General features: G+C 46.2%; 1 protein-coding gene across 1 annotated transcript; it reads right to left on the bottom strand.

Moving 5' to 3' along the window:
* Window positions 1–342: 342 nt before the first annotated feature.
* On the bottom strand, window positions 343–27,633 carry LOC138797764 (alcohol dehydrogenase 1-like). Its single transcript, XM_069978368.1, has 9 exons — window positions 27,529–27,633; window positions 15,973–16,074; window positions 14,926–15,064; window positions 11,293–11,380; window positions 7,226–7,445; window positions 5,074–5,334; window positions 4,845–4,980; window positions 3,136–3,274; window positions 343–897 (listed from the first exon to the last, which is right to left on the bottom strand). Exons 1-9 carry the CDS (start codon window positions 27,544–27,546, stop codon window positions 873–875), a joined length of 1,128 nt encoding a protein of 375 aa, XP_069834469.1. The 5' UTR covers window positions 27,547–27,633; the 3' UTR covers window positions 343–872.

The raw sequence follows: 27,633 nt of genomic DNA, 5'->3' as shown, positions 1-27,633 counted from the left end.
AGAGGGGTGGGCCATTTAGGGGCAGTTCAGTGCTATGGGGGCGGGCAGTGCTCCTAATGGTCTTACCGGACTGTGGAGCAAACTACTAACTGCATTAGTGCCAACGGTGCCAAGGATGAAGGTAAGAGATATACCTTACCTGCTTTAAAAGCACCCTTTAAAAGCACAATGTCACCAATGTCTCAATTAAACTTTATCATCAGGTTAGAGTGCCCTAATCGGCTACTATATTCCCTTTAAACATTGCTGGCTTTGCAGTTGACTCTATATGGGAGCACCTATATTAGGAGGAGGAAAATGGATTACATAAAATAAAATGACAGGAGAATAATTTAAACACCATTTTCAGTGGTAATAGGAAATATTTTATTACTTTTTATAGGTAACAGTAGAGTCATTTTTAAAAGCATTACATTAAAAAATGTACATGCAGCAATTGTACAGAAAAATTGCTAAAGTCCAAATTAAGATTGGTCAGCTTTCTCCAGTCTGATAATTCTCGGACATCTACTGTATGAGTAGGATTTTACATCTCAACCAAGTGTGTTATTTCTAGCTTACACTGCTCAGTACTACTCCATATTGTCCTTCATGCTGTAGCTGATTCTTAGGGTATACTATAGAGATATAGGTGAACAGGATGTGTAGGTGCAGTTTATGTAAGATACAGTAGCCACAGAGTGCTATTATGTGTGAGTGCTGTTTATGTAAGATACAGTAGCCACATTGTACATTGTACATTGACCATATTCTGTGGAATGAGACCTTTCTGTTACATAGTAGAAAGCAATAGCAGTTCCTTGTGATTATTTCATCTTGCAAGAAGAGAACATCGTGGATTTCTTCTTAAGATGACAACCAGAACTAGATCTTCAAGGAGACAACACTGTACGGATACTAGAAAGAAAATACATTGGTTACAAACATATGTATTTGCTTTTCTTTGTCTGTGTTCCAGATGGGGGGAGTGGCTGTCTGTGCTTGGTCGTGCACTCCATCCATCCCACCTGGGGGTTATTTTTTCTCAGTATTAGTTGGATCCTGCATGCCCAAAGTATAGGCTTATTATTAGCCCTGGAGAGGCCAAAGTAGAGTGTAGGGTCCATCCCGTTCACGAGGCCACTTACCATTAAGGGATGGTTCGCACTATTTGCATATTGTATGCCAAGAGCCCCATTATTTTAGGGATTTTCATATCTGTATTGGGTCTGTGTCTTGCTATTAGCATTTTTTTGTGGTTTAGCATTTTGCATTTTTTTGTGGTTTTGTAGTACATTCAGTTAAACAATGTATATCCTGTATCCATGTTTTCTACTTTTTAAGCACTGCATGATACATACAGTACTCTATGTTAGTCTGAATGTAGCAATCCATATTTAACCCCTTCAAGACCGAGCCCTGTGATGCACGAATGTCCAGGTCAAAGTAATGCAATGTTCCTCCCCGCGTTCTAAGAGCCATAGCGCTTTTATTTTTCCACCTACAGGGCTGGTCGCGGTGTCATTTTTTGCGCCATGATCTCTTCTTTTTATTAATATCATATTGGTGTGACAGAAAAATTTTGATCGCTTTTTGTAAAAATTTTTCTGATATATAATTTAATAAAATCAGCAATCCTAGTGTTTTTTTTTTTTATAACAATAATGTTAGATTTTAATAGATTGGACAATTCCGCACTCTATGATATGTAATATGTTTATTTATTTTTTAAAATATTTTTTGATTATAATGGACAAGGGGGTATTTTAAACTTTTATTTGGGGCGGGGATATAAGGGTTTTTTCTAACTTTTTTATTACACTTTTTTAAACATTTTTTTTCACAGTAAACATGCAATCAATAGATTCCATGTACTGATCTATGCTATGCCATATCATAGCATAGATCAGTGTTATCAGCGATCTATGCATAGAGCCTGCCTGAGAGCAGACTCTATGCACAGATTGCCGAACCGACAGAACGGAGGTAAGAGGCTTACCCCCGCCCATTGGTACATGCGATCGTGACAGAAGCTTGTTCTGTCACTGAGTACCTATAGCTGTAGATCGCGGCGTTTAAGGGGTTAATGAGATGCAGCTGCGGGATCGCAGCTGCCTCTCATTACCTCCGGCCCCGGACACACTGATGTGTGCGGAACCGCTCTCACTGCAGCAATCCCGCACACATCAGTAAGCCCCTGAAGTCAGGAACGTGTATATGTGTGTATATATATATATATATATTATATATATACACACACATTCCTACTGCATGGGGTATGTGCAGTAGGAACATATATATACGTTTTATTGACAGGAAGGGGTTAAAGAGATAATCCTCCTGCTGAGATTATCCTTCGTTGTTCAGGAGCATATACATAACTGCATAATGAGTTTCTAATTATTTTGAGAAAAACTTTGAAAATTTCTATAAACTTATAACGTCATCCTGTTTGTAAGATCATCTTATTCAATTATGAACAAATGGAATAAGGGAAATTCCATAAAATAACAAAACATTACGCAGCCAAACTTGCGAAAACCTTTTTCTTTCTTAAATATATCTTGAGAGAAAGGAATATATAAAATTCTGAGTGAAGGGGAAGCTTTCGTTCTTTGTTTACCCTCAGGGGTGGCTGCTAGAGATGAGCAAATTTTCAGTATTACCAAATAGATGTGCTTTGTTAGCTCAGCATTCAGCTTATCAGCGGCTGCCTTTAACTCCATGCTGCTTTGCTTCGGGTGCCTGGAAAAACTGCATCCAGTCCTGGCAAACTTCTCACAGTTTCCCCTGCTTTGCTTCGGGTGTCTGGAAAAGCTGGATGCAGTTTTTCCAGGCACCCGAAGCAAAGCAGCATGGAGTTAAAGGCAGCTGCTGATAAGCCGAATACCGAGCTAACAAAACGATTTGTTTCCTTAATACTGAAAATTTGCTCATCTTTAGTGGTTGTATGTAGCTTAGAAATTTTTCATGTAACATTTGAATAGGCATTGTGTAGCTAAATGTATCAGAATAATGGACCTTCAACAGCACAAAAATGTATTATGAAATTGATGAATTCATAATATTGGACCTGATGATACTTTAGAGTTAATTGTAAAGATTTTTATGTAAAGTTATTTTATATATGTAATTCTTTCAAGACCTAAAGTATACCTCTCTCCTTTGCGTAGAAGTTCAAATCCTTCGTTGATCTTCTCAAGTGGTAATCTGTGTGTTATCAGCCCATCAAAGTCAAATTTCTTATTTAGATAGTCTGACACAAGTTTTGGGACATCATCTTTGCTCTTAAATCCTGTACCAACAAATAGAAATTATTTCTAAGTATAGTATTGTTACACATCACATGACACTTTTAATATGATGTAAGGGTGGGTTCACACTACCGATTTCATGCTGAGAGTTTGATGTGAAATGCGCTGCGGATACGATCCCTGTGGATACGATCCCTGTCATCCCGCTACGATTATGTAAATGCCGGCGCCCTTAACCCCCCGCCTCCCAGAGCATACTTTACCTGCTCCACGCTCCGGCTGCATCTGAGGCTCCCAGCTTCTGTAGGTCCCTAAGCGATGATTAAATATTTTTACTTTTGGGTTCAGGTGACCATAAATCAAAGATTGGCTGAAATGCAGACTTAGACCATTTTCTGAGAATTGTTGGTTAATTCCTTTATATGGCGTGACAAATCGAGGGGCCTAGGCTGCACAAACAATCCCTGTATTGTTCATGCAGCCCGGGAAACTGTGCTGTCAATTTAATGAAAACAGGCAGGCCACCACCTTCTCCAACTGTAAAACATTCCGAAGGAGTCGGGCCCTGAAGATTCAGCCAGCGGGAGGATTGAACGAGATCACAAGCAGCACAGCCAGGACCTTCCTCAGGCCATGGGGTCTCTGTCCAGAAAAGAAGAGCGAGAAGACTCCACCAACTCTTCTCGCTCTTCATTGCTGGATAGAGACCCCATGGCCTGAGGAAGGTCCTGGCTGGACCGAAACGTTACTCACATGGTCTTTTGCTCTTATATACTTTCTACAACAGTCGGAGTATAATCCTGTAATTTTTTCACTGTACAATAAATATCCACAGTTTCATGACTCAAAGAGTGCCGTGGTCTTACTATTAACACTAACCCCTTTAAATTCAGTCCATCTTTAGGCTATGTTCACACTGCGTATATTTTCGCGGCCGGACATATACGCTGTAAACTCCAGCCGGGAATTTACACAAGTTGCGGCCGGGTACGTACGGACCGCGAACTTACGCCCGTAGTCTACTTACGCTTCCCGAGCGCCCTACGTAGCGATCTGACAGCGGTCTTTTACTTGGAAATCTTCGCCTAGCCCCGGACACCCCACAAAACTTTTTGGATCGGCACAAAAAGCTTGCAAAATGAAGAAATCACCACTACGTACGGGACCGCATGTTACGCTACGGGCGTAAGTTACGGCATTTTTGTCCTCAAACAATGGTCTGGTTCATTTTTTACGGCGCCGCATACGAACCGGGCGTAAGTTTGTACGTTGTGTGAACTGTGCAGCCGTAGATCGTATACTTTCCATTGTACGCAAACTACGTAAGTCTCCGGCCGCTTATTCACGGAACACGCTACGGCCGGAAACTTACGTAGTGTGAACATAGCCTATGTAAGGAAGAGACAAAGATGGAACACAGGAAGTGGGGGCATGGCTTGGCTAGAGCTGTGTACAGAAGAGTAGGAGAGGGCTTCTCTCTTTTGTCTGTTGTGTTACCCAATTTTTTCTCCCCGGATGATGTAAAAAATCTTAACCAATTGAAAAGTCTGTATACACAAGTTATAATACACAAGTTCAAAAATGGGAATTTCATTCTGTGTAATGTATTACCTCCAAAAACAGCTCCAGCCAGAACACGTCCAGTTAGAACTTGCAACGGATTAAAAGTAATGGTAGCATGTGAATGTGCCACACCTACAATCACAGTTTTTCCGCAGCCAAAGTGACTGGATAAAAGAGCAGCTGTCTAAAAAAATAAAAATAAAAAATACAGTTCAGTACCAGCATTTAACATTGCTAATGTATTTATAATATTAACTAGTTTTTGTCATCAACGTACCATGACTCCAGTGTTTCCAATAACCTCAAAGGCATAGTCCACTCCGTCATCAGTCTTCTCTGCCAACACTTCATTGATAGGACGGTCATAATCTTTCGGGTTGATACATTCAGTGGCTCCAAACTCTTTGGCCTTTGCAAATTTGTCGCTATTTATATCAACTGCGATAATCCTGGAAGCTCCTGCTACTTTACATCCAATAACGACCGACAAGCCAACTCCTCCCAAACCAAAAACTGCGCAAGTAGAACCGGGTTTAACCTGTAATAAGAAAAACAGTATGCTGGTAGTGTGTAATCATACTACTCTATTGTATGTCACCTAATTCTATACCTAGATTATTATGGTCTACATCGTAGAATACATCGCACAATAATAGCAATTGTAAATATATGCCAACATATCAGATTTGTTCTAGAAATCTGGAATATCTAAATGGGATTATTTTTGCTTCTTGCGCATGGTCACATACATTTCTACAACAACTGACCAGTATAAACACAATCTGATGATTGCTTATAAAATTCCCTAGGGGGACTTGAACAAAAAATACTTAAATTTTACAAAGCTCCTCCCTCTCTTAATAAAAGTTGAAATCACTCCCTTTTCTTATTTTTTAAATAAAAGTATGTAAGAAAAAAATAAACATATTTGTTAGTGTGCAGAATTGTCCGACATATTAAAATATAACAATATTTTGATGTGTGAAAACTATTTTAATATGTGAAAAGTACAAATAAAAAAAAATACCAGGATTGCTTTTTTTTTTTTATAAAAAACCCTATCTACACCGATATGGAACCATTAAAAATGATAGATCATGGCGTTAAAATGTGCCCCTAAACAGGCTTGTAGATACAAATAAAAAATAAAAATAGGACAATTTTAAGGCAAAAAAAAATGTTTTACAGCTTGAAAAATTGTAAAATATTAGAAAAGCTATTTAAAATGGGTATTGTAATCAGACTGACCTATAGAATAAAGAAACAGTTTTACTGTAAAGTGCATTGTGTAAAAAGAGTGGGGTCCCCTCCCAAATAGTACATTTCTTATTTTTCCCCAGATTTTCCTCACAATAATAGTTTTGGGGTCCATACAGTTTATGGTATATTGAAAAGGGTTGTTCCGGCAAACCTGTCCTACATCAGTATTGGCTGTGTAGATGGAAAAATAAAAATGACGGCTCTTGAATAATGATGAGCGAACATCCCAATGTTCAGTTCGGATCCCAAATATGAACATTAAAAAAAAAAAGATTTTAATTGGTTTGGTTTGTGTTTACCGAACATGCATGCATGTATCACGCAATACGCACGAGCAGAAGCAAAAAAGGAAAATTAATAAAAAGAAAATATATATAAAAAAAGACTGTTGGTTTTTTAAGTTTTTTTTTCACAGAGGATGCCTGGTCACTACAGGGTTAAGAAATTAATCCTTATATTGCTAAAACTCTGGATTCTGTCACCCTCTCTACACTGACAACTTTCTAAGCCCTACTCGTCAGCTCTCCCTCCCTGCACTAACTATCACTGTGACTATAGCTGCCTTACTAAATTCAGATGCTGTCCCTGCTCGTGTCACTCTCCCTACTGAACGGCACAAGAATCAGGAAAGACTGTGAGAAAATTGGTCTCAGCGTTGCGTTTTTTATAGCGTGTACATAATGACGCTAATCGTACAGCCAATCACAGTAATGCCAGTAGTGAACATGGCTACTACATTACCTGATGTGCCCTTCGTTCCCCACGCGTTCATTGGCTCTTTCAAATTGATGGGAAGAAGCTTACGCAGTTGCATACATCGCAAAATAAAGGTTTGCATGTTCAAAAATTTTCAAAAATTATCATTAGCCATTTCAAGCATCGAACAAATTGCTTGTGATTGGTGAACACGAACAATTAGCGGTGTGTGTGTACGACCATACATTTATGAACATGTTCTCTCATCACTAGTCTTGAAAGCCAAAAAATTTAATTGTCTGTGTCCAAAGTCAAAATCCATTGTGTCAATAAGGGGTTAATTCAGTTATTTAATGTTAACATGTTCTTTGCAGTACTGCAGCATTTTTATTGAAATTATTATGCAGTACCGCAACAGTAAATTGTAATGTGTGAACACATTGAAATACAATGAAAGCACAAATAAAACTTACTTTACCAACATTGACAGCAGAGCCATATCCGGTGGAAAATCCACAGCCAATGAGGCAGACCTTATCCAGCGGTGCATCCTTGTGTATTTTAGCTACAGCAATATCATCAACCACCGTGTACTCAGTGAAAGTACTAGTACCGACAAAGTTATAAACAGGTTTCCCTTTGCAGGTAAATCTAGTAGTGTTGTCCAGTAGTACTCCTTTATATTTTCCAATGCTGTTTAAAAAATGGAAGAAAATCATTGACTGAAAACTACTATGGACTATATTGTATAAGTCAATGTTACATGATTATCTTCTGTATTCACACTAGATACTAGGCTGGGTTTATCCGTTGTCCATTGGTATTTGATCCTCATTTTGGTTTGTAAGGCACAAAGGGGGTTCATCCCTCAATGGAATATGGGGGAGGGGATATAGTTAAAGGGGTATTTCCATAACCTAAAAAAAGTTCCTTTGCAAATGTGGGCAGAGGTGGCAATTTGCCATTATTTACACCTACAGGTGGTGGAAATCATGGGAAATCTGTGCCAGCTCAGGGCTAATGTAGGTTTGTGAGAATGCCATTCGGCAGATTAAGGCTATGTTAACACTACGTATGAGACCGGCCATTCTGTGACCCAGACAGATCATCCGGCCGGCCGGATGATTTTTCCGGCCGCAGGGTTCTGATGGGGGCGCATCAGCACGCGCCCGCATCAGAACTTCCCACAGCACACAATGAAGCAAGCGGCCTGAGTTGTGTGAACTGACAGGTCTTTCTGCGGACACAATTCACTGAATTGCGGCTGCAGAAAACTGACATGTCAGTTATTTGCGGGTCCGCATGGGATCCCGGCTGGAGAGTATATCATGTGTATACGCTCCGGCCCGGGATCCCATAGAAAGAAAGGCATTGTTCCACCCCGCACAAAGTACGGCTGCTGTTGCCGATGGCAATAATGGCTGGACTTTTACGTAGTGTGAACATAGCCTAAGGCTATGTTCACACTACGTATGATTCCAGCCGTAGTTCGTACGCAGCCGTACATGTGCGGCTGATACTACGGCCGTGGGAAAAATCGTCATGCGCCCGAATGTGTAGGCATTGCAAACATACGCCCGTAGTACAGTTCTGCTTCCCTAGCTTGTTTTGAAGCGATCTGAAGCAGGTCATTTACTTGGAAATCTTCGCCCAGCCCAGTAAACCACACAGAACCTTTTGGATCTAAAAATCAAGTTCAATTTGGCTGAAATAAGTACTCCGTACGGGACCGCATGGAAATCCACGGCCGTGAGTTGAAAATTTCCGTCCTCAAACAATGGTCTTGTTCATTTTTCACAGCGCCGTATATGATCCGGCCGTAAGCTCATACGTAGTGTGCATTGTGCGGCCGTATATCGTATACTTTCAAGCAAACGCATCAACCTCAAAACTACGGGCGTATATTCACGCTTCGCACTACGGCCGGAATCATACGTAGTGTGAACATAGCCTAAAGCTGTATTTGTATGTTCATAGTTGTGTCCACAGTTGCGGAAAGAACATAATTCCTATTTATTTTAATGGCCTCGTTCAAACGTTTATACACGTGTATGGGGCCGAGATCATCTTATGGTGCAGACCGGCATTTGCCGCACGGAGGTTATCTTCATGTAGTGCTCTGTTAAGCACAGAGCACTACTGATGCACATTCATAGTGCAGTCTGCGGTCGTGGGCTGCATTATGGACGTGTGAACAAAGTCTATGATTTGCATAAGCCTCTCAAGAAATCCAGCGTGGTGCAGGGGGGACGGGATTTAGTTAAAGGACTGTGTACCCACAATCTGCCCCCCCCCCCCCAAATGGTTTTGCCGTCGGATAGCTGCTTTCAATCCAAGATCTGTCCTGTTCAGCAGGTGATGCAGTTATTGTCCTTAAAAACAACTTTTAAATTTGCAGCGCTGAGTCAAATTGCAGTGGCCTAGAGTGTCTGTGTCCTAAGCCTGCACCGCCCCTCCGTCCCTCCTCCCCGCCCTCTTCATCATTAGGAATGCCCCTGGGTAGGATTTCTCCTAATCACCACTTGTCTGAACACTGCACATGTGTTGGATCAGTAAGGCCTATGTGCATTGTTCAGACAGGTGGTGATTTGAAGGCATCCTGCCCTGGGGCATTCCTAATGGTGAAGAAGGCGGGGAGGAGGGACAGAGGGGTGTTGCAATCCTAGGGCATGGGTACTCTAGGCCACACCAATTTGACACAGCGCTGCAAGTTGTTACTTTGGACAATAACTGCATCACCTGCCATATGGACCCCAGGACAGATCTTGGATTAAAAGCAGCTATCTGATGGTACAAGCAGTTGGGAGGGGGGGCAAATTGTGGGTACAGAGTTGCTTTAAGACTAGTATACAGATACATTGGTCTTGATAAATCACCTATGTATCTAAGGACCACCTAGTTTGGAATTATAATTCAAACAGGTCCTCATTAGAGATAAGCAAACCGGGTTCGGGTTCGAGTCCATCCGAACCCGAACGATCGGCATTTGATAAGCGGGGGCTGCTGAACTTGGATAAAGCTCTAAGGTTGTCTGGAAAACATGGATACAGCCAATGACTATATCCATGTTTTCCACATAGCCTTAGGGCTTTATTCAAGGTCAGCAGCCACCCCTAATCAAATACTGATTGTTCGGGTTCGGATGGACTCGAACCCGTACCCGGTTCACTTATCTCTAGTTCTCATAGATTAATATTGCGTGCAAAAAAAAATTTTTTTTAACAGCTTGAAATATTTTGTAATAGATTGCCCGCTGCTTGGGATAAGATTGATTTTCATCCCTGTCTTCCAGTGTTTGCACATGTGGTCTCCCACCACGGGTGTTCATTGTATGGCACCTGTCACAAAAGTCTTGGCACTCAAAAGTAAGGTGGTGATGAAGATATGTATTGGTTTCGCCACCAGATGTCAGTATTTTGTATGTGAGCTTGTATATAGCTTTTCCTTCTACCTATCTCTATACTTCTTTCTTTGCACACTCCATTCTCCACCACTCACAGGGGCTCTTACACACCCTGGTAGGAAGTAGTCACTTGGTGGGAGGAAGTGTAGCGTCAGTTTCCCTCTTATTTTGTGGGGAGGACGACACACACAAAACAGGCATCCCTGCTGAACTTAGCCAGAGCCTTGCTCTGCCAGGATCCCTGTCCGGACAGTCCACCAGTGTTAAGTGTGAAAACACACATGTATGGAGAACCTTGAGACTTCACTTCTAACAGTATCATTATGTACACCATGCAGTGTTAGACCCCAAAAGGAGAACTAGTCAGAGATCACGCCAGCCCACGCTGTAAACCTCTCAAAAAAGTGCAGGGCAGTATCCTAGGAAAGAGGAACTGACCCAGATAGAGCAAAGCAAACGTGACGAAAGTCTATACGTTCTCTATCTTGCAGTGTAGGTGACACCGGATAATTTCGGACACTTAGCTAATCTAAGGCAACCAAGACTGGGGCTTGTGTCAGCCTGATAGGACGAGTCCCCCAAAACTGCAGGGCAGAAGGTGGCTAAGTGAAACACAGGCACAAGTATTATTCTCTCAAGTATCTCTCTCTCAAGTTCTGGCAGAGCTCACTTCTACCCTTGCTTGGGGCTCTCACGACAAACTCTTCTCTTCTCTTCACTGCTCAACACTAAGCTACACCAGCATCACTATTCTACCTCAGCACTTAAAGTATCTCCCAGCACAGATCCAGTGAACACAAGTCTGTACCAAAGAAATTGTCAATTACCAGCGTATCCTGTATCCTAAGAGACTGTTAGTAAAGCCATTTTATTTATTTTACTGGGACTCCGTCATCATTGCACCAACACCTAAACCTATCAGTTACTCAGTACTCCCCTTGGCTTCATCTGTGAAACCTGTTGGCATGAGAAGCTGAGGATGCAAGTCTGGCACTCATCAAAGTCAATAAAAAGTGAATTATTACATGATAATGGGGCCAGACGGGTTTAATAGCTAAACTTCAGCTGTCTAAAGTCATGCTACTGGTTTAGTATCCCAAAACCAGCCGACAGGTTCTCCTTAAGTTAACTACTTACTCATTTTTGTAGCAAAGATTACTGTTTGGATTTACACAACATCTGCATTTTCCGCATTGAGGAACAAAGAGTGGGATGACCTTGTCTCCTGTACAAAAGGAAATCGGGATGAATGTGTTATTCACTGGTTACTGCAGCAAATTCATGTTGCATGTACATTCGAGTACATCAACTATTTTGACATTTTTTGGGGAATATTGGACAAGCTGCTACATCCGCCGACTTAATGTTATAAATAGGAATGGTCCGAAACTGCCGAGGTTCGGGTTCGTATGAACCCGAACGCTCGGCATCGGATTCCCGCTGTCTGGCCTCCGTGCAGCGGGTGGATACAGCGGGAGGAACGCCTGGAAAACTAGGATACAGCCTATGGCTATGGCTGTATCCCAGGTTTCCAGGCGGTCCTCCCCCTGTATCCACCCTCTCCACGGAACGGCCAGACAGCGGGAATCATTTCCGAGAGTTCGGGTTCGTACGAACCCGAACCAAACTCGGTTCGGACCATCCCTAGTTATAAATTAGATGTCCTTTTTTAAAGCGTAACTGTCATTTCAGGGTCATTTTTCTGAAAACATTAAATATCTATAGTACAAACTATTTTAAGAAACTTTGTAATAGGTTTTATAAACCAAAGGAGTTTCCTTCTGTACTGAAAAATCAATCTCCCAGCCTCCCCCCTCACATGAAATAAAGCAGGATTTCTGTCTCCATTATGTGGCTATGGAGAGGGGAGGGGCTGTTAGGAGTGACTGAGCACGGAGGATTTCTGCACAGCACAACACCCTGCAATCTTCTCTCAGTAAGTTCATAGATAAGCACTGACCTTTCTGACCCCAGAATCCTGCGTTTAAGGTGCCCAGAGAGTCTACAAACAGCTGACCTTCATTTCACCTCTTCCTGCTCCCTTATCTCCCTCAGCCCCTCCCCCTCCATAGGCTTACAATGGAGAGAGCAGAGCCCGTCTTCACTGGCTTCTCTGTAATGAAGACGTGTTTGCCTGATAATGCACAGATAAGAAGTCAGGGGGGAGGCTGGGAGATTGCTTTTTGAGTACAGAAGGAGGCTTTTTTGGCTGATGAAACCTATCGCTTATACTACTAATTTCTGCAATAAAAAAAAACATGACAGTTACGCTTTAAGTCAGTTGTACCCAGTGCTATTCAGGGCTTCTTTAGCTGTAGGGCAGATGGTGCATTTGCACCATGCCCCCTTGCTTAAGCCCAGAACGCTGCACTCTGTCTCTGCCAGGCAGCAGGACCTGCAGCAGTCAGTCAGTCAGTGTGTGCAAGCTTTCACCTGACTGGCGCTAAACTTACCCAGTCAGATGGCAGCCAGTGTGGGGCTACAGTCTGGGGGGCTGCTCCCCCCCATGCTCTTTGTAATTTACCATTGGACCATACATACAGCCACGGCGCAGGACTCCCAATTGGTGTTTTGCAGTGAGGGGTAGCTTGATAAAGGTGTCAGTCCCACACCGAAACGCGTCGCTCATTTTTAAGCCTAGTGTGAATAAACTCCCAAGAAAGACACTCGTGAGGTCCTTGGAGTTATTTTGGGAGTCCTGTGCCGTAACTGTATGTATGGTTTAATGGTCAATTCCAAACTGCATTTTCGTGCTTTGACATCAGGACGGGTGTTGGGAGCAGAGAACCAGAGGCCAGACATCGGACTGATATAACAAAAAGGCCTACTAGTGTTGTGCCTAAGGTTTGCACAACACCACCAGGTTAGTTTGGTCCACTTTCTAGTAATTTCCCCACTGATATTGTCCATGCTACACTACATTAGCGCCCCTCTTTGTCCATATATGTTGTTCGTCTGCCTCCCCATGCTGTGTGATGGTCCTGCCAATGCGCCCCCTCCTCTCCATCAGTGAACTGATCGGCTTTTTTCCTCCCTTCTCTGCTGTCAGTGCAGAGGAGGAGGGGTGGAAAAACATGGTGCCAGCATGAAAAGGAAGATGGAGGCGAGACCTGCGGGATGCTGATGAGAACCTCTGGACTTTCTGCATACAAATTGTGTATGTTTGCCTGTCTGTGTTTATGGGAACTTTGGATGTATATATGAAGTGTGCAAGTTTGGAAGTATATATGAAGTGTGCAAGTTTGTATGTGTAAAAAGTGTGTTTATGTGTTTAACCCATTAAGGACCAAGGAAATAATTGTACGTCCTTTTTTGCGTTGCTTTGCCGCTCAAGGACGTACAGTTACGTCCTAGGATGAAACGGCCACAGGAGCTGCGCCCGTGCCATCCCACGGCAGGTCCCGGCTATCCGCACCCGTCGCACTTGCCGCGACCCACACAGATCGCGGCAGTTAACACTATAAGTGCTGCGATCAGGCCGATCGCAGCACCTATAGTTTGGAATAAAGGGAGAATCTTCCCTCTATTCCCATCAGGGCCATGCAGAAGTTATGACACCCTGAAGCCTCCTGTGTCATAGCTATGGTGGCTGAGCAGGTTCAGCCTAAGGCTGAGCCTGTTCAGCTTTGCCTGTTTCACAGGCAAATTACAATGTAATGCAGATCTGATCAGATAGTAATGTCCCCATGGTGGGACAGTAAAATAAAGTAGTATAGTAAATAAAACACACAAATAAATAAATAAAAAAATGCAAAACACATAAAATCCCCATAGCCCCCAATGTAATATTAAATGTAAAAAGCAAATAATAATAATAGAGTACACATATTTAAAATTGCTGCGTGCGCAATAACGCTAGCAATAAAATTATCACATAACTAAACCCGCACAGTGACCGCAGGGGGAAAAAATGAAAATCAATAATTTTGTCATTTTTTTCAAGAAATGTGGGCATTTTTCACACCCAAATTGTACGGATATCGGCCAAATTTCACCACTAATCTAAAGTACGATATGTCACGATAAACAATAGAATTGCTAGGATAAGTTATAATATCACAGAGGTACAACCACATAAAGTGAGACTGGTCAGATTTAAAAAAAATGGGCTCTGGTCCTCAAGGCGCTATCTGGACTGGTCCTAAAGGGGTTAATGTGCGCAGTATGTATATGGTGTATGCATGTACAGCATGTGTGTTGTGTACTGTATGTGATGTATGTACTGTATATTGTGTATGCATGTACAGTATGTGTGTATATGGTGTACAGAGGGGCTATTACATCATGGGGCTATTACATCATGAAAACCTTATGGGGGGCACTCTTGAGGTCTTTGCACTAGGCCCACCAGTGTATTAAAATAGACCTGTTGCTATCCCATTTAGTACATAATCCCAGTCTGGATTTTAACTTCACATGTTCATAACCTTACAGTTATCAGTGTTGAACCTCACCTGCCATGCCCCAGCCCTAGCCTCAATCTATCCAGGTCCATTGGTAAAAGTGCACTGTCCTTTATTGTATTTTTTTAGTATCATCTGCAAAAATTGGCATTTTACTGTGTAATCCCTCTACAAGGCCATTAATGAATATATGAGTGAATAGGGCCCATATGGTCCCCCATAGTAGCAGTGACCCACTAAGAGTATGCGCCAATATATGACATCCAATGAGTTGCCCAGTGCTATTATTGAGCTAACCCTTTGGTCTGTTGGGTAAAGCTTGAGTAGAAAGGGTAAGAGAAGCCCTGCTTTATATTATAAGTCTTACCAGGCTGCAGATCTGTCACTCCTTCACCAACACTCTCTACAATCCCAGCAGCTTCATGGCCCAGTATCACAGGAAACTTCACTTGTAATCCACCGGTTATAACATGATCATCTGAACGGCAAATTCCAGTTGCCACAATCTGTAGGAATACATGTGATTTTATTGTACACTTCAGAAATCCGACAGACACATCAAGTACAATGGAAGAGCGCTATTAAAAAATCTCAAGTCTTCCCGTACTTATTAGCTACTAAATGCCATGCAGGAAATGTTGTTTTATTTTCAGTCTGACACAGTGCTCTCTGCTGCCACCTCTGGCCGAAACAGTAACTGTCCAGAGCAGGAGATGTTTTCTATGGGGATTCATATAAAACCGAGACAGAGTTCCTGTCTCTGCCAGAGATGTCAGCAGAGAGCACTGTGTCAGACTGAAAATAAAACACTTCCCGCAGGACATACAGCAATTGATAAGTATGGGAAGACTTGATATTTTTAAATCAAAGTAAATTACAAATCTATATAACTGATATCAATTGATTTAAAAGAAAAAGATTTTCGCTGGACAAACCCTTTAAAAAGACAGCTGTACACTAGAACCTGACCCTATTTAACCCAAATCTGCCCCCATCCCCGCAAAGAATTTTTTTAGACACTGAAGCAGCATTCCTCAGAAGGATGGAAAGTGGGAAGGTGGAGATTGGGGTAAATGCTGTGATTATAGCACAGACTGAGTAATACAGAGTCCTGTTAGATACCTTGAACATAAATATCCAGCTTTTTTAAAGAAGTCTGCTGGATTATAAAAGCTGGCAGCCGGCAGGGGCAGGTGGGAAATTGATTACTAAAAAGTACTAACTTACCTGTCCTCATGCCCACGGTGAGCATTGGGACCAGCTGCTGGACCCCTGCCGTAAGGCAATTTCCCCAGAGTTGCTCAGCCAATCAGTGACTGGAGCAGCGTCTCGCCCCAGTCACTGACTGGTTGAGTGGCGAGTCCATCAGCCTGGTAATAAATAATATAATAAAATTACCAAGCATAAATGTTACCTTTATGCGAACTTCATGTGCCTTTGGTGGTGCAACTTCAATCTCTTCAATGCTTAATGGTTGGTTGGGTCCCCAGCATACCGCAGCCTTACATTTGATTACCTGGTTATGAAATAATATGCAGCTAAAGCTATTTAGTTAAATCAAAATTATCCTCTATTCACATTTGTCACTGTTTTCTGGTCAAATTGTAAAATGTTCAAGGGGTTGTTTCAGATAATGAAAAGTACGAGGCCACAGGTGAAGCAGACTTCCCAAAGCCAGAACAGCCGTGTGTTACACAATAGAATACATAGGCTAGTTGCAGCTTTGTTCTACTGGGATCAGTGCCTAACTGGATATGAGTCAGTGCCCTGTACTGTTTTGAGATTATCCCTGGCATGGACAAGGTGATCCTCAGAGGACGTCTTTTCCTCCTGAGAAGTCTAGCAGTGCATGCTAGCAGTGTTTACTTGCTTAATAATAAAAACTTAAGTCTCTGGTCCCTGACAAGGGTCCTGGCCTAAGCCACACCCTGGCTTTACTGCAGCAGGAACTGTGTGTTGCTCTTTCTAGTGACTCAAACTATACGATGACCCTCCCACCAGGAACTAGCTCCTAGTTATAGGGTTCCCTTAACTAGCCTGTGACTGCTGGGGCTGTGTAGTGCAAAAGAAAGGAGCATGAGGATAGTATAGAAAAAGAGGGAAAACAGACCAGCACCTGTGACAGGAGGGAAACAAACATGTGACAAACAGTTTTAACCCAGTGTTTCCTTCAGCTGTGCATAAAACAAGGCTTACAAAAATACAGTAGTGACACCTGGTGGGGAAAACGCATAACACCTCTGACCATATCCCACTGTGAGAACCTAGAAGGAGTGACTTTACCCAAGTGAAGTGGCACACCTGTGCTGGGACACTACAAGTGCTGCTATTAGAAGAGGTGCAGAGGGGGGTCAGTGCTCCTATTAGGGTATGTGCACTTTAAGGAAAACACGCGGAGGACTTGCGGTGGATTCTGCCGCTCGAGCCCGCACATTCTTGCTTCACTTTCCACCTGTACCATAGACTCCATTCTATGGTCAAGCAGATTCCGTCATTCTTTGGTCAGATGGCGGAATCTGCCTGATCATAGAATGGAGTTTATGGTACAGGCGGAGAGTGAAGCAGGAGCTCGTGGGGATGAGCGGTGAATGATCCGCCTTGGTTTCCGTAGTGTGCACATTCCCTAAGAAGAGGTGCTGAGGGGGGTCAGTGCTGCTATTAGAAGAGGTGCTGAGAGGGGTCAATGCTGCTATTAGAAGAGGTGCTGAGAGGGGTCAATGCTGCTATTAGAAGAGGTGTTGGGGGTCAGTGCTGCTATTAGAAGAGGTGCTGAGAGGGGTCAATGCTGCTATTAGAAGAGGTGCTGAGAGGGGTCAATGCTGCTATTAGAAGAGGTGTTGGGGGTCAGTGCTGCTATTAGAAGAGGTGCTGAGAGGGGTCAATGCTGCTATTAGAAGAGGTGCTGGGGGGGTCAGTGCTGCTATTAGAAGAGGTGCTGGGGGGGTCAGTGCTGCTATTAGAAGAGGTGCTGGGGGGGGGTCAGTGCTGCTATTAGAAGAGGTGCTGGGGGGGTCAGTGCTGCTATTAGAAGAGGTGCTGGGGGGGGTCAGTGCTGCTATTAGAAGAGGTGCTGGGGGGGTCAGTGCTGCTATTAGAAGAGGTGCTGAGGGGGTCAGTGCTGCTATTAAAAAAGTTGCTGAGAGGGGTCAATGCTGCTATTAGAAGAGGTGCTGGGGGGGGGGGTCAGTGCTGCTATTATAAGAGGTGCTGGGGGGGGGGTCAGTGCTGCTATTATAAGAGGTGCTGGGGGGGGTCAGTGCTGCTATTATAAGAGGTGCTGGGGGGGGTCAGTGCTGCTATTATAAGAGGTGCTGAGGGGGGGTCAGTGCTGCTATTAGAAGAGGTGCTGAGGTTGGGGGGGGGGTCAGTGCTTTTATTAGAAGAGGTGTTTGGGGGTCAGTGCTGTAATAATAATAATAATAATAATAATAATAATAATAATTATTATTATTTATAAAGCACCCTTAGTTCCAGAGCGCTATACAATAGATAGGCAACAGGCAGGAACAATACAAGATCAGAAAACATTACATGAAGGCAAAAGACAGACTGGTACATGGGGGAAGAGGACCCTGCCCGCGAGGGCTCACAATCTATGGGGTATAGGGAGAGAAACAGGAGGTAAAGTGCAGCCAGTCAAGTGTGATGCAGAGTTATTGTACGTTGTAGCCTTGTTTGAAGAGATGGGTTTTCAGGTTACTTTTGAAGGACTTGATGGTGGATGAGAGGCGGATGTGTCAGAGTAGCGAGTTCCAGAGTATGGGGGACGCTCGGGCAAAGTCTTGGAGGCGGTTGTGCGAGGTACGAACAAGGGGGGAGCGCAGACGGAGGTCACTGGAGGATCGAAGGTTGCGTGAGGGACGGTAGCGGGATATCAGGTCAGAGATATACGGAGGGGACAGGTTGTGGATTGCCTTGTGTGTCATGGTCAACAGTTTAAAGTGAATACGTTGGGCAATGGGGAGCCAGTGGAGGGATTGGCAGAGGGGAGAGGCAGAGGCAAAGCGAGAGGAAAAGTGGATAAGTCGGGCAGCAGAGTTAAGGGTAGACTGAAGGGGATCAAGGGAGTTAGCTGGAAGGCCAGAGAGGAGGATGTTACAGTAGTCCAAGCGGGAGATAATGAGAGCATGGACCAGCAGTTTGGTGGCGTCAGGGGTAAGGAAAGAGCGGATTCTGGAAATGTTTTTGAGGTGAAGGTGGCAGGAGGTGGTCAGGGTCTGAATATGTGGTTTAAAGGACAGGGCAGAGTCAAAGGTGACCCCAAGGCAGCAGACCCGAGTACAGAGCCTTGGGGAACACCAACAGTAAGGGGACGAGGAGAGGAGGTGGTGTGGGAGTGGGAGACACTAAAAGTGCGGTTGGAGAGGTAAGAGGAGATCCAGGAGAGAGCTAGGCTATTGACACCAAGGGATGAGAGGATTTGTAAGAGGAGAAAATGGTCAACTGTGTCGAAGGCAGAAGATAGGTCAAGGAGAAGGAGCACAGAGTAGTGGTGCGAGGTTTTGGCAGTCAGCAGGTCATTAGCCACTTTGGTGAGGGCAGTTTCTGTGGAGTGGTGGGAGTGGAAACCGGATTGCAGGGAGTCAAAAAGCGATTTCAATGAAAAATGTGAGGAAAGTTCATGGTAGACATGTTGTTCCAGGAGTTTTGAGGCAAAGGGGAGAAGCGAGATGGGGCGGTAGCTGGATAAGGAGGTAGGATCAAGGGATGGCTTTTTGAGGATGGGTGTGATGGTTCATGTTTGTATGGAGATGGGAAGATGCCAGAAGTTAGTGATAGATTGAAGAGATGGGTAAGTGCTGGGACAAGTGCTGAGGAGAGGTTGGGGATAAGGTGGGATGGAATAGGGTCAAGTGCGCAGGTGGTGAGGTGCGATGTGGAGAGTAGTTTGGATAGATGTTCTTCTGTGATGGTGGAGAGGTGAGTTAGTGGGGACTGGCAGTAGACAGGCATGAGGGGGGGCTGAGGGGACTGTGAGTTGAAGCTTCCTCTGATGTCATCGATTTTCTGCTTGAAGAATGTGGCAAAGTCCTCAACAGAGATGAGAGATGTGGGGGGTGGCAGTGGGGGGCGGAGAAGAGAGTTGAAGGTGTTAAACAGTTGCCTAGGGTTATGAGATAAGGAAGATATGAGGGAAGAAAAGTAGTCCTGTTTAGCAGAGGTGAGGGCAGATTTGAACTCGAGGAGTGCTCTCCTGTATGTTTGGAAGTGTTCCTCAGAGTCAGTCTTCTTCCAGCGCCGCTCAGTAGCTCTGGACACTTGCCTTAGTTGTTTGGTTAGGTCGGTGTGCCAGGGCTGTCTGTTCGTGCTTCGTGTTTTCTTTTTCGTGAGAGGGGCAACAGAGTCGAGGGCTGAGGTTATTGTGGAATTGTAGAAGGTTGCGGCTGTGTCAGTGTCGTTCAGAGAGTGTATGGTGGAGAGAGGCAGAAGGAAGTCAGAGAGTGTTTGAGTGTTGAGGTTTCTGAGGTTCCTGCGAGGGTGGGCAAGTTTCTGGACTGGGGGGGGCAGATGAAGAGAGGAGAAACGAGAAAGTTAGGAGGTTGTGGTCAGAGATGTGGAGAGATGTGCTGGTGAGATCAAATATGGGGCAGAGGCGGGAGAAGATGAGGTCCAGTGTGTGGCCCTTTTTGTGAGTGGCCATGGAGGACCACTGTGTAAGGCCAAAGGAGGAGGCTAGGGATAGGAGTTTAGAGGCGGGTGATTTGGTTGTGTCGATGGGGATGTTGAAGTCGCCCATGATGATGGTGGGAATATCTGTTGAAAGGAAATGCAACAGCCAAGTGTTGAACTGGTCAAGGAAGGTGGTTGCGGAGCCTGGTGGTCGGTAGATGACGGCCACTTGGAGGTTAGAGGGGGAATAGATACGGATAGAGTGTACTTCAAAGGAGGTGAGGGTGAGAGCAGGGAGAGGAGGGCTTGGGGTAAAGGAGCAGTTGTCCATTAGCAGCAGGCCAACCCCACCACCCGGCTTATTGCCAGGGCGAGGGGTGTTAGTAAACTGGAGCCCACCGTAGGAAAGTGCAGCAGGGGAAACAGTGTCAGTAGGGGACAGCCATGTTTCAGTTATGCCTAGGAAGAAGAAGTTGTGGTAAAGAAAGAGATCATGTATGAATGTAGGTTTATTGCAGACAGAGCGTGCGTTCCAGAGAGCAGCAGAGAAAGGGACAGGGGGAGGGGGGGTCGGGACGGATGCGTATGGTGTTAGAGGGGCGCCGCCGTGATCTAGAAGAATGTGGACGAAAGGAGGGCAGTGGAGTATATGAGTTCAGGTGGGGAGGGCCAGGGTTTGGTGAAATGTCTCCAGCAGTGAGAAGTAGCAGAGACAGAGACAGTAGGTAAGAGGGCGCAGACATTGAGAGCATTTACAGGTAAAGGTTTTAGTGTATGGAAAGAGGATAACAGGAGGGGTGAGATCAGAGGGTAAAAGAGCTGGAGAAATAAAGAGATTGTTACTTGGTGTGGGGAGTGGAGGGTTAACACAGAGTTTAAAGATAATGGAAGCAAAGGTGAAAGCCAAAATAAACATTGTGAGCAAAGAGAGGGAGAGGAGATGAGAATATGGCGGAGTGTTACCTTTGGGTTAATTCTGGTATTAATTCATTTTTCACACTTAAAATGGCTCACTTAGATGGACTCACATATGACCCAGAGTCCAGAATATATAGGGATTTAGCAATCACTAGTACCAGGTGTGATACATGGGGTGGGTGGGGACTGGAGTTGAGTGAAGACAGGGGAAACAGATAAACAAGGCTAATGAAAGCAAACTATTACAGCTCAGTGCTTAGGAGGTGCAATAAATGCCAATACAGATGGGATGAAAGACAGACATACCAAAATTAAACACAAGTATTCAGGGATCAATGAATGAGATGGTGAGGGCAGTAGTGGGGGTCCAGTGATGGAGAGGCACACATACCTGTGAATGAAAGATGGTGCTGAGGGGGGCAGTGCTGCTATTAGAAGAGGTGCTGGGGGGGGGTCAGTGCTGCTATTAGAAGAGGTGCTGGGGGGGGGGTCAGTGCTGCTATTAGAAGAGGTGCTGGGGGGGGGGGTCAGTGCTGCTATTAGAAGAGGTGCTGGGGGGGGTCAGTGCTGCTATTAGAAGAGGTGCTGGGGGGGTCAGTGCTGCTATTAGAAGAGGTGCTGGGGGGGGGTCAATGCTGCTATTAGAAGAGGTGCTGAGGGGGGCAGTGCTGCTATTAGAAGAGGTGCTGGGGGGGTCAGTGCTGCTATTAGAAGAGGTGCTGGGGGGTCAGTGCTGCTATTAGAAGAGGTGCTGGGGGGGTCAGTGCTGCTATTAGAAGAGGTGCTGGGGGGGTCAGTGCTGCTATTAGAAGAGGTGCTGGGGGGGTCAGTGCTGCTATTAGAAGAGGTGCTGGGGGGTCAGTGCTGCTATTAGAAGAGGTGCTGGGGGGGTCAGTGCTGCTATTAGAAGAGGTGCTGGGGGGTCAGTGCTGCTATTAGAAGAGGTGCTGGGGGGGTCAGTGCTGCTATTAGAAGAGGTGCTGGGGGGGGCAGTGCTGCTATTAGAAGAGGTGCTGGGGGGGGCAGTGCTGCTATTAGAAGAGGTGCTGGGGGGGGGGGGTCAGTGCTGCTATTAGAAGAGGTGCTGGGGGGGCAGTGCTGCTATTAGAAGAGGTGCTGGGGGGGTCAGTGCTGCTATTAGAAGAGGTGTTGGGGGTCAGTGCTGCTATTAGAACAGGTGCTGAGGGGGTCAGTGCTGCTATTTGAAGAGGTGCTGGGGGGGTCAGTGCTGCTATTAGGAGAGGTGATGGGGGGGGTCAGTGCTGCTATTAGAAGAGGTGCTGGGGGGGTCAGTGCTGCTATTAGAAGAGGTGATGGGGGGGGTCATTGCTGCTATTAGAAGAGGTGCTGGGGGGGTCAGTGCTGCTATTAGAAGAGGTGCTGGGGGGGTCAGTGCTGCTATTAGAAGAGGTGCTGGGGGGTCAGTGCTGCTATTAGAAGAGGTGCTGGGGGGGGTCAGTGCTGCTATTAGGAGAGGTGATGGGGGTCAGTGCTGCTATTAGAACAGGTGCTGAGGGGGTCAGTGCTGCTATTTGAAGAGGTGCTGGGGGGGTCAGTGCTGCTATTAGGAGAGGTGATGGGGGGGGTCAGTGCTGCTATTAGAAGAGGTGCTGGGGGGGTCAGTGCTGCTATTAGAAGAGGTGATGGGGGGGGTCATTGCTGCTATTAGAAGAGGTGCTGGGGGGGTCAGTGCTGCTATTAGAAGAGGTGCTGGGGGGGTCAGTGCTGCTATTAGAAGAGGTGCTGGGGGGGTCAGTGCTGCTATTAGAAGAGGTGCTGGGGGGGGTCAGTGCTGCTATTAGGAGAGGTGATGGGGGGGGTCAGTGCTGCTATTAGAAGAGGTGCTGGGGGGGGTCAGTGCTGCTATTAGAAGAGGTGCTGAGGGGGGTCAGTGCTGCTATTAGAAGAGGTGCTGGGGGGGTCAGTGCTGCTATTAGAAGAGGTGCTGGGGGGGGTCAGTGCTGCTATTAGAAGAGGTGCTGGGGGGGGTCAATGCTGCTGTTAGAAGAGGTGCTGGGGGGGTCAGTGCTGCTATTAGAAGAGGTGCTGGGGGGGTCAGTGCTGCTATTAGAAGAGGTGCTGGGGGGGTCAGTGCTGCTATTAGAAGAGGTGCTGGGGGGCAGTGCTGCTATTAGAAGAGGTGCTGGGGGGGCAGGGGCGCCGCAATCATGAGGCGACCTGAGTCGTCTGCCTCAGGCGGCGCCACCAGCTGTCACCATGGGGGCCGCATTCAGTGGCAGATTATAATATGAGCGGTTCGGGCGGCCGCCCACATTATAATCCGCCACTGATCGTACCATGTACCGGAGTCCCCCCGCGCCCGGACAGCATCTGTAATGAGATGCTGTGAGCAGGGGAGACTGTATTCATAAGCGCCGCGCTGTAATGAATCAGCCGCGCGGCGCTTATGAATACAGTCTCCCCCGCTCACAGCATCTCATTACAGATGCTGTCCGGGCGCGGGGGGACTCCGGTAAATGCATTCCACGTCCGTGATCCGTCAGGATCACGGACGTGGGAATGCAGCCTTAGTCCCCCGGGTGATGTGTGGCTGCCGGAGGTGTCCCATCCTGTCTCCGGCAGCGCGCGCATCAGAGAGCTCCCTGTGCGCCGGAAGTCACAGCCACAGGCACACGGGGAGCTCTCTGATGCGCGCGCTGCCGGGGACAGGACGGGACACCCCGGGCAGCCGCACATCAGCCGGGACCAGACCAGAGAGGCTCGACGGGGGAACGGAGGGCAGGTGAGTTGTGTGCTGTTTGTTGTGTTTGTTTTATCTGCTGTGCAGGGGGGGGGGGAGAGGGGACCATCTATAAGGTAGGGGGGGAAGGGGACCATCTATAAGGGAGGGGGGGAAGGGGACCATCTATAAGGGAGGGGGGGAAGGGGACCATCTATAAGGGAGGGGGGAAAGAGGGGGACGATCTATAAGGTAGGGGGAGAGGGAAGAGGGGGACCATCTATAGGGGGGGGGGAGGGGACCATCTATAAGGGAGGGGGGAAAGAGGGGGACCATCTATAAGGGGGGGACCATCTATAAGGGAGGGGGGAAAGAGGGGGACCATCTATAAGGGAGGGGGGGAGAGGGGGACCATCTATAAGGGAGGGGAAAGAGGGGGACCATCTATAAGGGGGCATCTATAAGGGAGGGGGGAGAGGGGGACCATGTATAAGGGGGGGAGGGGGACCATCTATAAGGGAGAGGGGACCATCTATAAGGGAGGGGGAGAGGGGGACCATCTATAAGGGGGGGGGAGAGGGGGACCATCTATAAGGGGGGGGGGAAGAGGGGGACCATCTATAAGGGGGGGAGAGAGGGAAGAGGGGGACCATCTATAAGGGGGGGAGAGAGGGAAGAGGGGGACCATCTATAAGGGGGGGGGAAGAGGGGGACCATCTATAAGGGAGGGGAAAGAGGGGGACCATCTATAAGGGAGGGGGGAGAGGGGGACCATCTATAAGGTAGGGGGGGAAGAGGGGGACCATCTATAAGGGGGGACCATCTATAAGGGAGGGGGAGAGGGAAGAGGGGGACCATCTATAGGGGGGGGAAGGGGACCATCTATAAGGGAGGGGGAAAGAGGGGGACCATCTATAAGGGGGGGCCATCTATAAGGGAGGGGGGAAAGAGGGCGACCATCTATAAGGGGGGGACCATCTATAAGGGAGGGGCGGGAGGGGGACTGTCTATAGGGGGGGGAAGAGGGGGACCATCTATAAGGGGGGGGAAGAGGGGGACCATCTATAAGGGAGGGGGAAAGAGGGGGACCATCTATAAGGGGGCATCTATAAGGGAGGGGGGAGAGGGGGACCATCTATAAGGGAGAGGGGACCATCTATAAGGGGGGGGAAGAGGGGGACCATCTATAAGGGGGGGGGAGAGGGGGGACCATCTATAAGGGGGGGAGAGAGGGAAGAGGGGGACCATCTATAAGGGGGGGGGAGAGGGGGACCATCTATAAGGGGGGGGAGAGAGGGAAGAGGGGGACCATCTATAAGGGGGGGAGAGGGGGACCATCTATAAGGGAGGGGAAAGAGGGGGACCATCTATAAGGGAGGGGGGAGAGGGGGACCATCTATAAGGGAGGGGGGAGAGGGGGACCATCTATAAGGGAGGGGGGAGAGGGGGACCATCTATAAGGGAGGGGGGAGAGGGGGACCATCTATAAGGGAGGGGGGAGAGGGGGACCATCTATAAGGGAGGGGGGAGAGGGGGACCATCTATAAGGGGGGGGAACATCTATAAGGGGGGGAAGAGGGGGACCATCTATAAGGGGGGAAGAGGGGGACCATCTCCTAAAAGATCAGCACCCTCCTCTCCTGACATCCTCTGTGCTGCTGTGACCTCTCCTAAAAGATCAGCACCCTCCTCTCCTGACATCCTCTGTGCTGCTGGGACTTCTCCTATAGGATTAGCACCCTCCTCTCCTGACATCCTCTGTGCTGCTGGGACCTCTCCTATAGGATTAGCACCCTCATCTCCTGACATCCTCTGTGCTGCTGGGACCTCTCCTATAGGATTAGCCCCCTCCTCTCCTGACATCCTCTGTGCTGCTGGGACCTCTCCTATAGGATTAGCCCCCTCCTCTCCTGACATCCTCTGTGCTGCTGGGACCTCTCCTATAAAGTCAGCCCCCTCCTCTCCTGACATCCTCTGTGCAGAAAGGGACCAAACATTATGTTTATTGGGGACAGCAGTGGGGGGGGGGGCAGTAGTGGATTATAATGTGGGCGGATTGACGGGGGGGGGCGTCATTCTATAGTTCGCCTCGGGCAGCAGAGAGGCTAGAATCACCCCTGTGGGGGGGGGGGGGGGCAGTGCTGCTATTAGAAGAGGTGCTGGGGGGGTCAGTGCTGCTATTAGAAGAGGTGCTGGGGGGCAGTGCTGCTATTAGAAGAGGCACTGGGGGATCAGTGCTGCTATTCAAAGCAATGCTTCAAGACTCTAAAGTATGACCTTGGCTTGTTGCTGGAGAAGAAGTTTTTGAAGTACTATATGTTTGTCAGTGAGGCCCCAGAATCAATAGACTGTCTTATGAGGCCCCAGTAGAAAAAGTATGAGAAGCCCTGTTGTAGAGACAAGTCAAAAGTTTTTATCGGTTGGGGTCTGAGGTAAAGTCGGGAGGTGTATCTATTTAGACGGAGCTCAAAAACTGTGGTTAGATTTGCAAAGCCAGTTGCAATCCTTGTTCTAGTGATCACTGGGGTTCTGAATGCTCAGGCTTCACTAATCAAAACTTTTGACATACTGTATCTCTAAACATATGAAAAGTTCTTTAAAGTGACAGGTCCACTTCAAGATTCATCACTTTTAGATAGAACACAAATGCTGCGGTGAGGGTGCCTTTACACAGAGAGATTTATCTGACAGATTTTTAAAGCCAAAGCCAGAAACAGACTATAAACTGGGAACAGGTCACAAAGGAAAGCCTGAGATTTCTCCTCTTTTCAAATCCATTCCTAGCTTTGGCTTCAAAAATCTGTCAGATAAATCTTTCCGTGTAAAGGCACCCTTAGATATGCAAATTCACATTCAGGTGAGAGTATGTAGGTAAACAGTAGCATGACATTATAAGTTATATTTAACAAAATTTTTAGATCATATAAATAAAAAATATATACTAATTATACATACACAGTGGTGCCTTGGATTACGAGCATAATTCGTTCCGGGACCGTGCTTGTAATCCAAATCCACTCTTATACAAAAGCAAATTTTCCCATAAGAAATCATTGAAATGTAGACAATTGTTTCCACACCCCAAAATCATTTTATAATCATTATAGCAGCAATGTGTATAGCTGAGTGTGGGTGCAAGCACATTATAGCAGCAGTGTGTATATCTGAGTGTGAGTGCAAGCATATTATAGCAGGAATGGAGAGGATGGGAAACACAAGGACTGATAGAGACTGCAGGGAGCATGAAGGGATGAGCAGGGCAGATGTGGGCACAGTATAGCAGCGCTCTCTGTCCGGGGAGAGAGGGGTTAAAGCTATAAAGAGATTACCCCCACAGTCCTGTCCCCTGATGCAAGCCCCAGCCTGAAGTGGATCTGCTATAAATTGGAAGGTGAGAGAGACTTCCTGGGTCAGAGTACTGTGCTGCAGACCCCGCTATGCAGGCCATGCCCCTCCCCCACTCACGCTCCCACCCAATACCAGGAGCTCTTAAACCAAAGCAATGCTCTTAAACCAAGTCACAATTTTGAAAAACTGTGAGCTCTTCTTGCAAAACACTCTTAAACCAAGTTACTCTTAAACCAAGGTACCACTGTATATATATATATATATATACACACATATATATATATATATATATATATATATATATATACACACACACACACGGTGTATATATATATATATATATATATATATATATATATATATATGATTCCTTACAAACTAAGAGCATTTATACTGATTAAAAGCAGTACTTACTTTCCCAGCAGTAGCCATGTTATACCTCCTCTCACAAACTGGAGATGATCGTGAATTGTAAAAAAATTTTTTAAAGTCCAAAGTCTCATCTTCCTCTGCCTCCAC

Source organism: Dendropsophus ebraccatus, chromosome 7 (genome assembly GCF_027789765.1).
Source record: "Dendropsophus ebraccatus isolate aDenEbr1 chromosome 7, aDenEbr1.pat, whole genome shotgun sequence".
Lineage (NCBI taxonomy): Eukaryota > Metazoa > Chordata > Amphibia > Anura > Hylidae > Dendropsophus > Dendropsophus ebraccatus.
Note: the sequence above shows the minus strand (reverse complement) of the source record. Positions and strands in the feature narration are given on the sequence as shown.